Below are 12824 nucleotides of genomic sequence, written 5' to 3'. Positions count from 1 at the left end.
TTATGTGCAGCTTTCTACACAAATGTCTTTATTTTTTGAGGAATTTTAATCTTCCAAATTTCTGCCCATAACTCCTTTAGGTCACTGCTTGTGGACGCTTCTCCCCCCCTTCAATTCCATTTGTTCCTTCTTTGCCACGTAATAGCCTGACTTAATAGAGTAGGATCCATCCAAAGTATATGGCCACACCAACCAATCCTCCCTATCTAATAAGCTAATAGGAGTTTTAATAATCTTATCTTTTAACTCTGAACTGAAGATAGAATTGATCTTCCTAGAATTCCACCCCTCCCCTGGATCAATCAGTTCACTAACAAGTTGCACCTTCCTATGTTGTTCATTCTGAATTTTCTTGGAACCTATAATCCAATTATCTTCCCACACCTTTACTTTCCTTCCATTCCCAATATTCCATCTACCGTTCTTCCTCATAAAGTCCCTCCCCTCTAGAATACTACTCCACATCCAGGATGCTTTTGCATTCCTTCGGGCCTCCCAAAAAGAGCAATTTGGGAAGTATATATTGCTTTCACAAATTTAACCCACAGAGACTCTGGATTCTCTACAATCCTCCATGCTTGCTTGGCCAAGTGAGCTAAATTCTGAACATGGAAATCTTTGAAACCCAAACCTCCATCTTTTTTACTCATAGTTATCTTATCCCAACTCTTCCAATGTATTCTGCGTTCTTTGCCAGGTGCCGCCCACCAAAACTTTGCCACTTTGGCGCTTAACCTCTGACAAAAGTTCTTAGGAAATTTAACCACATTCATCGCGTATGTTGGAATTTCTTGAACTACTGCTTTAATCAATACCTCCTTCCCTGCTTGATTTAATAGCTTCTCTTTCCATCCTTCCAACTTACTCATCACTCGTTCCTCTATCCATGCCAATGCTTTATTCTTGGATCTTCCCCATTGTGCTGGTAAGCCAAGATACTTTCCCGGATTATCCCACGCAGCTATACCAAGTATTTCTTCAATATTCACTCTTACTTGTATCGACACCTGCTCTCCAAAAATTATTCCTTATTTTTCTAAATTAATATGTTGACCTGATGCTTCAGTGTATTCATTTAGAATCAAAATGATCTGGTATATCTCCTCTTCCTTTGCCTCAGCTAAAATAATACAGTCATCTGCAAATAGGAGGTGAGTGATGGTAGGAGCATTGGGTGTGACTTTGAAACCAAATATAACCCCATTTGTTTGAGTCTCATTCATAAGAACCGTGAAAACCTCGGCTGCTATTATAAACAAATAAGGAGATAAAGGATCCCCCTGCCTCAGACCTCTTTGGGATATCACCTTCTGTGACAACTCCCCATTCACTTTGAACCTGTAGCTCGCACTTCTGACACACTTCATGACTAGTTGTACCCAATTCTCAGTGAACCCGAAAGCCCTTAACACTTTTTCTAAGAAATTCCATTCCACTCTATCATATGCTTTATTCATGTCCAACTTGATAGCTAAGTTTTCTGATCCCCTCCTACCTTTCCTTCTAAGACTATGTAGTGCTTCTTGATCTATCACTATATTATCCTGAATTAACCTCTCTCCTACAAAGGCACTCTGAGTCGAGGACACCACTTTATCTAAAATCTTCCTCAGCCTCATTACTAGAATCTTTGAAATAATCTTATAGATGAAGTTACAACAACTGATAGGTCTAAGGTGATTCAGGCTTAGGAACAAGGACTACCGTTGTTTCACTAATTTCATCAGGTAAAGATTTATTTGTAAAGAACTCTCTAACCACATCACATACCTCATTTTTTATGTCATTCCAGTGCATCTGATAAAACAAACCGTTGAGCCCGTCCGGACCTGGCGCCTTTAAACCTCCCATGCTAAAAACTGCTTCCTTAACTTCCTCTTCTGTTACTTGCTTTGTTAACCCCTCGTTCATCTCTTGAGTCACTTTCTTTGAAATTTTTTGTACACACTGTTCCAGATTTTTGCTTTGTGAGGCCCTGAATAGATCAGTATAATAGTCTTCAATGAGCTTCATCACCTCCATGCTTCCACAGACCCACTCTCCTTGTGAGTTCTTAAGCTTTTCAATCCCGTTCCTATCCCTTCTTTGGATTGTTGTTGCATGAAAAAATGTTGTGTTTTTGTCCCCAAATCGTATCCATTTTAATATTGACCTTTGCCCCCCAATACATCTCCTCTTGTTTCCATAACTGTTTAATTCTTTCCTTAATTTGCACTATCCTTTCTTGTTGATTTACTGAAAAATTCGCTGTTTGAAGATGCTGAAGTTCCTTATGTAGCCTAGCTATCTCTTTATCCGCTCTAGTAAATGTTTTTTTACTCCAACTCTGTAATTCTTTTTTGCAGTTATTCATCTTATCAATTAAGCTACCCCATCCGCTGACCCTCTTTGTTCTCCTATTCCACCCTTTTCTAACGATCTCCTCGCATTCCTTGTGATCCTCCCAAAAAGCTTCAAATTTGAAAAAAAAATTTGCATTTTTCCTTTGGTTCCGGTGTTAAGACAATAGGACAATGGTCCGAGCTTACTGCAGGCAAGGACTCCAATTTGGCATGTTGGAACAATTTTCGCCATTCCCAATTTGCTAGAGCTCTATCAATCCTGTCCCTCGTGATGAACCCACTTCTTGGATTACTGAACCACGTAAACTTTTTCCCTTGCAACTCCAAGTCCATTAGGCCGTTGCAGTCCACAAAATTTCTGAATTCTATCATTTGACTAACTGGTTTTGGATGCATCTCAATCTTCTCTTATTGGCTTAAGATATCATTAAAGTCTCCTATGAACATTTGCGGAGTCAGCGGATCCTCCGTATTAGCTGTCAATTCTCTCCACAGCTTCTTTCTTTGTGAATATATTGGGTTTTCATAAACAAAGTGGCTGATCCATTTATTCCCTTTTTTGTCCCTCACATATACGTTAATAAGATTATTGGTCCACGAGTAAACTTCAACATTAATTTCATTATTCCAGAAAAGACATAGACCACCGGACATCCCCTGTGGTTCTACACAAAAGGATTTATCAAAATGTAACTTTCTCCTAACTCTATTGATATATTCTTGTTTAGCTCTAGTTTCCATAAAAAAAATCATGGCGTGCTTTATCTATCTACACAGATTAAACAATTCAGATACTGTTGCGGGAGCCGCCATCCCACGACAGTTCCAACTAATGACACTCATGGCTGAGGGTGGGGCATGTTTAGGCCCGCCTCCTCAGCCTTGTGTCCATATTCACCAGTAACATCTTCATGTTAACCCATTATGCCATCATTTTCACCTCATTTGACTAGTTCCCTTCTGGTTCTCTTACTTGTCTCTTCTTCGCTCTCTTGCTCATCAATACTTGTCGCTGCTCTTGTTATGTCTTGCTGCCTAATCTCTTCCCACTTTCTCTTGATCTTCAACTTTTGGTTGCACCAGCTCTATCTCCAATGCCTCTGGTACCTTCTCCTCCTTGCTGGTTCGTGTCTTATCATCATCGTCACCATCACTCGGAAGTTCCACAAAATAATACTTCTCTGTTTCAGTTCCATGCACTTGTGTCTTCTTTCCCTTTTTTCCTATGCTTTTAGGACCACTATTCTTTTCTGCTGATCTGTTTAGTGAAAGGCTTTGACCCATTATATTGGAATTTTTATTATCATTTGCCCAGCCCACTTTCATAACCTCCATCTCTAAGGCCTTCTTCCCTTTTAATATTTCTATGTCTGGCTCAATTTGTTTCATTTGAGACTTGTGCTTCCCACTTAGGCCCAATTGGTTAGGCCCAATATATTCATTAGCTCTTCTCTTCCTTTCATCCTCTCTAGATCTTTCTTGAAAGGAGTTCTGACAACTCATAACATCAGCCTCTTCTGCTTCATATCCTCCTTCTACTTCCATTCTTCTGTCTCTACGCTGTCTGTTCTTACTTTTCCAATAAGTCATATCACCCTCTCCAGTCACATTCTCTTCATCTAGCCCTTTATTTTTCCCAACTGCAATGTTTTCTTCCACGTGTCTCAATCTCTGTCTTTTATCTGTATCCTCTATCCTCTCTTGGTTGTCACTAATCATACTAGCTTCTGCAAACATACCATGCTGCTGATTTGACCCTATCTCATCTCTTGGCTCCTTTTGCTTGGACTCTCCATTCCATAGGCTTTCTTCACGCGCCTCCCAAATCTGGTTCTCCCCATCACTGTTTCTTTGCTTCTGTAATTGAATGCCGAACCTTGCAGCTAAAGCAGCAATCGATTTTAATCTCGCAACTGAAAGATTTGGACCATATCTTGGTAGTTCTGGATTTTCAACTGTCATAGCCATTTCCATTTTGCATACTCTTCTATCATGGCCAATTATTCCACAATTATAGCAGTAATCACACAGCTTTTCATACTTTATCTTAGCCCACGAATAATTTTCTTCTCTCCTTCATCAAAGTTACATACCTTGGTAATGACATTTTTCTCGCAAATAGCGGCCCAGACAGGCTCTCATATCCTTGTGTGTTTCAGGCTTTCAGCTCTACGAAATTAATTTGAACCATATTTCTGGCCCAGGCTCTCGTATCCTAACACATTTTTTTTTATCCACAAAAGTCTTAAAAATTCAAAACCCATTGATATTGGGCAGGCTTGCCTCATCAGATCAGATTATTAGGCTAAGAAGCCCAGTTAAAGTTGACTGATGGTGGTAGCATAAAAAAACCCGAAAAAATTGTGCCAAAAAAAAACTGAAAACAAAGAGATGAATTGAGCCACTGCCACTGAAAGGTCAACTTCGCCAGAAAGAAAAACTCAAGTTGAGGAAGATGCCGAGACGACAAGGCAACACATCATTGAATTATAGTGGGACAGAAAAATAGCAAGTTACAAAAAGGCGCCAAAAAAACGAACTAATTCCCTCTTAAATTCTCGTGTTCTTTTATTAAACGGCCAATATCAATCCACATTCACTCACTCGGCTCTGTCCTGTCACCATTACCAGCCACTCCCTTTTTCTTCGTTTTCCTGTCCAATTTTATTTGAACCCTCACTCCCCCTTCCCTTTCTACTAGCACTTCAATACAACACAACCCAAAATAAATAAATAAATAAAAGAAAATAAAAAAAAAAACAACCAAAAGAAGAGAAAAATGGCACTGAAACTTTCATTGCCTCTGCCTCGTACTATTCGCACCCCTTCCCTCAGAAACCCCAACCTAATTTCACTTCCTTCATCACTCTCAGCTCGCAACTACAACGCTGCTCTTCCTTCGAAATCGTTCCATGCGGCGTCAATACGACGTCGCTTTGGGTTCCGACCGGCTCGTGTGGCTCAGGGACAAGAGCTCAGTGGTAGTTCCGAAGATAACGATGGAATGGTGGTGGCGGTGGAAGAAGAGGGTGAGAAGAAGGAGCTTGCAGATCAGGGTATATGGAGCCAGGTGAAGGAGATTGTGATGTTTACTGGGCCTGCTACTGGACTTTGGTTGTGTGGGCCCATCATGAGCCTCATGGATACTGCTGTTATTGGTCACGGTAGCTCAATTGAGCTTGCTGCCTTAGGTATTGGAAATTTCCACTGCTTAATTTTGATTATCATTTGAAGGAAATTGATTGTTTATGAGGCACCTTGTATGAGTAAAGAGTAATTGTGTTTTCTGTTAGTTTTGTAGACTCTAGTGAATGAATATCTGTTTGCTTTATGCACCAAAATAATCCAATAGTGTAGATTTAATTATTGATGTAAAATTGTGTTTAAATTTATACCATTTAGATTATCTTGGTAGATGATACACCAGCATTGTCCTATATAAAACAATGCTATGCACCATTGGTAATATAGTTATGTAGATTTCAGTCTAATTCATTGTACACACACTGATAGATTACCCCAGTGTACTGTATCATGCACAAGTTAAATTTGGTGCATTTAAGTCATTCGCATTTAGTAATGGCAATTGGCAAATGTGGAATTAGATTGTTTTATTTTCCCATGAGCAGGTCCTGCCACGGTTGTGTGTGATTACATGAGCTACATGTTCATGTTCCTCTCTATTGCTACCTCCAATATGGTTGCAACTGCCCTTGCTAACCAGGTTAGGCTTCCCTTTTTCCCTTCTGCTATAAAACATTAGTGAATATGTATGCTGCTTTTGTTGAGTGCATGTGTTTGTGTAGGATAGAGAAGAAGTTCAGCATCACATATCTGTCTTACTTTTTGTTGGCTTAGCCTGCGGCATCTCGATGCTTTTGTTCACAAAGGTGTTTGGTGCAGCAATACTCACCGGTATTAATTATGAAATGATTCAAACCATTTTCTGCTCCTCCAATAATGCATTTTGTATAGCTATAATGCATTTATGGAGGAAATTTAGCATATCAAATTCCATGACTGATATTTTTCTGTTTATGCCTTTCTTTCTTCTCTTTTTTTCTACTTTCTCCAGCTTTTACTGGACCAAAGAATGCACATGTAGTACCTGCTGCTAATACTTATGTTCAGGTTTGTTTCCTCTGATTACATATCCTTCAATTTAGATGAAGATCACGATTCATGTCTATAAACACACTAAATCATCAAAGATTTTGTGGAGGGAAGTAAATTGTTCAGTACTGACGTTTTCTTTAAGAAAGATATTCAAGGTTGCAAATAAGATACCTGTCTCCTTTCTTAATCATTTATTTGTTTTTGATAATGATCAAGCAAAGATATCATTATCTGTTTTATGTAGTTTCACCGAGTATCTTTTGGTGTTAGATTCGAAGCTTGGCATGGCCTGCTTTACTTTCTGGATGGGTTGCTCAGAGTGCAAGGTGCAAATATGCTATATATTTCTTGTGTGATTCTGAAATGAGTGGTTGTAAATTTTTTTATCAAATCTGTCATACTGCTCGAGTCATGACATCATATTTCGCGTCATTTCATGTTCACTGTGGAAACTATCGGCCAATCCTAAAACTTATTGCTTTGACATTTCTCTGATATCAAGGCTCTAACTGTTTGTTGGTGGTATTTGTATGTTTTGTATATTTTAAATGGAACTTGAATTCAGATCTCATGTTTTTGCATAAATTTTCTTTAAGTTGTTTGAGCAATCTTTTTTGAAGTTTCTCTTATCCCAAGTAAATGTAATATGCTAATATTGGGTTCACCTTTGCTTGTATGATATTATGATAAACACCTTCTTGTAAATTTAATTTCCTATCTTCATATTCACAATTTTCTGTTGCAGTCTTGGCATGAAGGATTCCTGGGGACCTTTGAAGTCTTTGGCAGCTGCCACCGTTATAAATGGAATTGGTCTTGTAGTTCTGTGCCGCATCTTAGGATATGGTATTGCAGGGGCTGCATGGGCTGCAATGATATCTCAAGTGTGCCCGACAAACTCTCGATATACATTAATTTTTTATAGTGTACTCAACTCTGTATTCACTTCCTTTTTATCTGTTTCTGGTTCTAGGTATTTTCTGCATATATGATGATTCAAAATCTAAACAAGAAAGGATTCGATGCACTTGCTTTATCCATTCCTTCAGGGAAAGAATTTCTGAATATACTTGGTCTTGCTGCTCCTGTATTTTTAACACTGATGTCAAAGGTTGCATTCTGTATTTGTTATATTTGTGGTTCTCTCTTTGCTGTATTCTGAGACTTCAAAACTAACTGAAAGTTCTGATCTTAGGTGGCTTTCTACTCGCTGCTTATATATAATGCTACTTCAATGGGTACCCATACAATGGCCGCTCACCAAGTTTGTTTACCCCTCTTCTTATTTTGTGACTCCATTCCGTTGCTTTCCATCTGCTCATTTCAGCGAACTAAATTGATTACTCAACACTTATTGCAGGTTATGGTTCAAATCTACATGACATGTACAGTTTGGGGCGAACCTCTCTCCCAAACTGCTCAATCATTTATGCCTGGGTTGATATATGGAGTAAATCGGAATTTGGCAAAGGTTTGTGATGCTCTTAATTGCTGTTTCAGAGGATCTCTCTCCCCTGTTTTAAATCTCTCTTTTGCTCATAGTTTGAAATTGTATCTTTCCTTTTGGTTGGGAAGGATTGCTTCATAAGCTGGCACTCCATTCTCCTAACTAATCTATTTTGCAGATTCTATCTAGATATTGTTTTGTTTTGTATATTTGAAATTCCCTGAATTTATACTTTCAACAGGCCTGGTTGCTTCTAAGGTCTCTTGTAAGTATTGGAGCTATACTTGGATTGTTGTTGGGGATTGTTGGAACATCTATTCCTTGGTTATTCCCTTATCTTTTTACACCTGATCAGATGGTCATCCAAGGGGTTAGTTTAACTTTTAAAATTTAGCTTAGATATATTCTCAATCTCCTTTTCCTACATTGTTTGGCAGGATATATAGGCAGAAAAGCATATACTCTTATAAACTAGACGTAGTTTTAGAATGTAAGCATAAGTTGGTAATTTGCTGCATTTGCGACCGTGCAGATGCATAAAGTGCTGATACCGTATTTCATAGCGCTATCTGTGACACCACCTACTGTATGCTTGGAAGGAACATTGTTGGTATGTTCCTGCTTGGATATTCTGTTCAATCCATTATATAAAAACTGCATTTTTAAGTTTATAACATCGTTGCACATTGCTTAATCAGGCTGGACGGGATCTAAGATTCATAAGCTTGTCAATGAGTGGATGCTTTTGTCTTGGTGCACTAGTGCTATCAGTAACCACTTCTCTCTTTTGTTATTATGATTGTTAGAGAATAGATATTATCACTTCTATTATTAGTAATAGCTGCTTGATCCATTATGCTGCATTTGTAACAAAACACAATCTTCCAATGTGCCAGGTCTTAAGCAGTAGATTTGGTTTGCAAGGCTGTTGGTTTGCCCTTGCCGGATTTCAGTGGGTAAGACTTGGATCTCAAATTGGCATAAAATGCAGACTATGACCTTTTTTGAAGAGTAACGTTGTTTGTACTAATAATTTGTTTTCCAAATATTCTGACATGCAATTCTTTTATGATCATTAGGCTCGGTTTTCAATTGCCCTTTTGCGCCTTCTCTCTCCCAGTAGCGTTCTGTCCTCAGAAGATTTAAGCCAACATGAGCTGCAAAAGTTGAAGGCTACCTAGGTTAGAAATACTATTTTTACCAGCACATGGATATTCTTTCCTTTTAACCAATGGTCTCGTTCAAGTATGGATATGGAAACCAATACTGGAAGAATCATACCCTCTATGAGATCTCAAATGCCAGACAAGATTCCCTTCTGTAGGATTTCTACTATTCTACCAAAAAGAGAAACTCTTTATCCGCTGTATTATTTTTTTGTTAGTGTCACATATTGTAAGGAAGGAAGCATGTTGTCTGTACTGTAGCTTATAATTCTTTAAATTGTAATGCAAAATGCAAAACAAGAATTGATTTATTTAAAAATTGATAAAATAATTTGATTTTGTATTTTTACTTTTTATTTATTCTGTGGAAGTGTGCTGGTGTGGTCGATCGCGCTGGCTGGTAGGGGCGGCCTGCTTCTGTTGGTTCGGTTGGCCAGTGGTTAGCCAGGGTCATCCAACGCACTCAGCCGGGGCTATCGTGTGTTGATCAGGGCAGTTGGTTAGGGTCAATTGGCGGTGTTGGACTTTTCCCACCTATTTCTTACTTTAAATCTTTCTTTTTTATAGTAGTGTCACAAAAAAGGTAAAAATAACTATATGTTTTTAACATATAAATCATTTCAATTTTAATCAAATTCTAAAAAAGAGTTTAGTTAAAAACTTAAAATGACAAAAAATTGTTCTTGGATGCATAATAAAATTAACAGATTAAGGGCTTAGATATTTTGCAAATAAGAAAGCACAAATATTCCAAAAATAAAGAATTCAATCCAAACCGTTCTACACTTCTACACATACTCCGTAGCTTTGCTCACATAACATTGATTATATAGTACAAGCATTCATTACTAAATACTAACGTTTCAACTGACTTCTGCACTTACTAACAAGTGTTAATTACCAAGAGCATAATTGGTTGAAAATGATCCTTCATCTCGAGCACCGGAATCCATCATTGCAAATCCTCAAGTTTGTTTAGGCCACGGGACATGACAAACCTCAAGAAAATAATTCCATTAACAATAGCCAATCCAATAGGTGTTAATTATGACCTACTACTCCTCACTTTCCACGATGAAGATGAACCACGCCGTGATAATTTTGGTACTTGTTCCCTACTCTGTAGTTTTCACAACAATATCGAATAGTACTAGTAATTAGGAAAGATAAGATAACGATAAAATAAATAAATTTAGTACAGTGCTATATAGTAGTAATTAATACCTTGTTTAATTGTCTGTATTTTAATTGTCTTTTAAGAAAGAGTTGACGAACTTGTTTCTTTTTTTCTTCGGCCTTCAATTTGGTGAGACTAGGCCTGTATATAATCAGGGTTCGACCAATTTTACCAACTGCCACTGAACCGGTTGCTTCTTCCAGCTGCTTCACCACATCTTCCAACTCACCAGGGCAACTCCTATGTATTTTAATCTGCAAATGCCATTCAAAATTGCAACTACAAATTATTAGAATCCAAGTGTTTGTACAGAAACTGATAATTTTTACCATAACTATTATAACTTTTAAAAGCCAAGAAAGTTCAAAAATGTTTGAACAGCATAACAACTACTAACCTCACTCTCAATAAGATCTTAGCATAGTAGACACATGGTATTAAGTATAAACCCTACAAATATTACCCTCTCTGCAGTCTACAATAATAAATGATCACAATAAGCATGCAAAGTAGCTCAATTCCCACTTCCCAACCACTCAATAATCCGACCAATTTAAGCAGCACATGGAAAACCAAAGAGGGTCCAACACAGTTTATCCATGTTTTGCATGCAATGCCATGATATAATAACATTACGTGCCATAGTCCTTTTAAGCATTTCATTTGATGGTTTTCCATGGTTTAATAATAAGTAACAACTTCAAGCAAGGAAAAATACTACCAATCGCAAATGCAAAACATGAGAAAACTAACTGCTTACACCCAATTTCATAAGCAATTCAAGAGGAAAATTACCTAAATCTTGTTGAATTGGGAATAGGAAACACAGAAAACAAGTTCCGCTCTTTTCCATCTCTCTCAGGAAATACATCAAACACATGGCAAGCATAACAATACTGAAGCGAGAAAATCTCTCAAGCATGTTCCTCCAACAACAATAACAACACAATTAACAGGGAAATTGAAATTGATACCTTGAGAAGCTCATTGGCTTCAAGTGTCTCAATGAAAGAGGTTGCAACATTGGGGGTAACACCGGACTTTCCCACCAACTGGGTCTTGAGCTTCTTCCCCAAACTGTGCGCGTAAGACGCAAGTTCTTTCCTTTCCTTCACGCTGAGACTCGGAACCTCCACCTTCAACCTCTCCTCCCTCTTCCTCTCCAATGGCGACGAAGTTGAATTCGATTCTGAACCAATCTGTGTATTCTCCTCAAAACTGCTCCTTTCCGATTCCAAATCATCGTCGTCGTCAGATTCTTCATCGTACAGCTCCGTTTCGTCGTCTTCGTCGTTGTAGTAGTCATCTTCCTCCTCCGAGTTTTGTGATGAACTCGTGAGAGCCACAAAAGGGGGAGGCGCGTGAGGAAGAGAGAGGGAAGGTGAAGAGAAGTGGTGGCGAGTGAGGGAGGGGAAGAGGTTTTGTGGAAGAAGCGGTGAAGTATGCATGGATAAGACATTGGGAGAGGAAAGAAGAAGCGGTTTCAGTAGCGAAACGAATGAAGAAGATGAAGACAGTGGTTGTGAACGAAGAAAATGGAGAAAGTGAGTTGCTGAAGACGCCATTTTCAGATTTTTGCTTCGTTGTTTGGATTCCTGGGTTTCTCAAATATAATTTAGGATTGGGCATAGCACAGAATTGATTTGTGATAAAGTTATTATGAGATACTCTTAATCAGGGTGGGTGTTTGGTCTAGTGGTATGATTCTCGCTTCGGGTGCGAGAGGTCCCGAGTTCGATTCTCGGAACACCCCTTCTTTTTTCTTTGTTGCTTAGCTGATGAAGAAAGGAACAAAAGAGGAACTAGCATTTAAACCTTCGGCTACCAATTATTTTATAAAGAAAGGTTGTACTTGTACCAAATGAGGCTGATAACCAGACCATATGCTCCAAGTTTATTTATTGCTACGATAGCCACAATTTATAGTTTTCTTTTTTAAGAGTGTTAATCAGTTGCCATAAACTGGTGTGTTTTCAAGCCAAAGCCACATGTCTTGCATTTAACAAATTATTCAATAAAAAGACTTTGCCAATTAAAATGCTACTTTGCCAAGGGAAATATTATTTGTTTTCATTGGCTAGTTTATTACATTTCTATTTTTATCATAAAATCAGTTTTAGTACAGATTTCGTTACATATATGTAAAAGCCTATTAATTATTGACTATTGTTGGTTGAAATATATGTTTCTCACCACAATAATCAAAAGGTATTACCTTATTTGTGCTCAATTTCGCAATCCATCTCAATGGAAGAGGCATAGTGATAACAAGATTCATACATGATCCAAGACATAATTATCATCAATAAAACTTTCTCATAGAATGTTAAGAAATTATCGAATAAATGGGAAAATCAAATATCTTTCCCATATCATAGAGTGAGTCATTTGAAACCTTAGTAGAAGAAAATTCGGCAGGCCGAAATAAACCCTAATTTTTTTGTTCAAAGAAATAAAACGTACCCAATTAAATACTAGTTTTAACCAATTTAAATCTGTCAATTTACACATTCGCTTAAGCAAATGTCAGTCTTAAATCAAGTTTAAATTTGTGACAAATTATTCTTTAACCTGTT

General features: G+C 37.9%; 2 protein-coding genes and 1 non-coding gene across 3 annotated transcripts; 2 read left to right on the top strand and 1 right to left on the bottom strand.

Moving 5' to 3' along the window:
* Positions 4892–9394, top strand: LOC107628846 (protein DETOXIFICATION 46, chloroplastic). Its single transcript, XM_016331456.2, has 14 exons — positions 4892–5533; positions 5972–6066; positions 6149–6257; positions 6418–6473; positions 6729–6784; positions 7204–7342; positions 7432–7569; positions 7654–7722; positions 7819–7929; positions 8147–8275; positions 8438–8515; positions 8604–8675; positions 8802–8861; positions 8985–9394. The coding sequence occupies exons 1-14, from the start codon at positions 5122–5124 to the stop codon at positions 9084–9086; spliced, it is 1626 nt and encodes a 541-aa protein (XP_016186942.1). The 5' UTR covers positions 4892–5121; the 3' UTR covers positions 9087–9394.
* Positions 9743–11879, bottom strand: LOC107628847 (stress response protein NST1). The gene is made up of 3 exons (XM_016331457.2): positions 11223–11879; positions 10296–10502; positions 9743–10191 (listed from the first exon to the last, which is right to left on the bottom strand). The coding sequence occupies exons 1-3, from the start codon at positions 11811–11813 to the stop codon at positions 10117–10119; spliced, it is 873 nt and encodes a 290-aa protein (XP_016186943.1). The 5' UTR covers positions 11814–11879; the 3' UTR covers positions 9743–10116.
* TRNAP-CGG lies at positions 11930–12001 on the top strand. The gene has a single exon. It is a non-coding gene; the product is annotated as a tRNA-Pro (tRNA).

This window comes from Arachis ipaensis, chromosome B03, assembly GCF_000816755.2.
Source record: "Arachis ipaensis cultivar K30076 chromosome B03, Araip1.1, whole genome shotgun sequence".
NCBI lineage: Eukaryota > Viridiplantae > Streptophyta > Magnoliopsida > Fabales > Fabaceae > Arachis > Arachis ipaensis.
The sequence above is the reverse complement of the archived record's forward strand: the minus strand, read 5'-3'. Positions and strand labels throughout refer to the sequence as shown.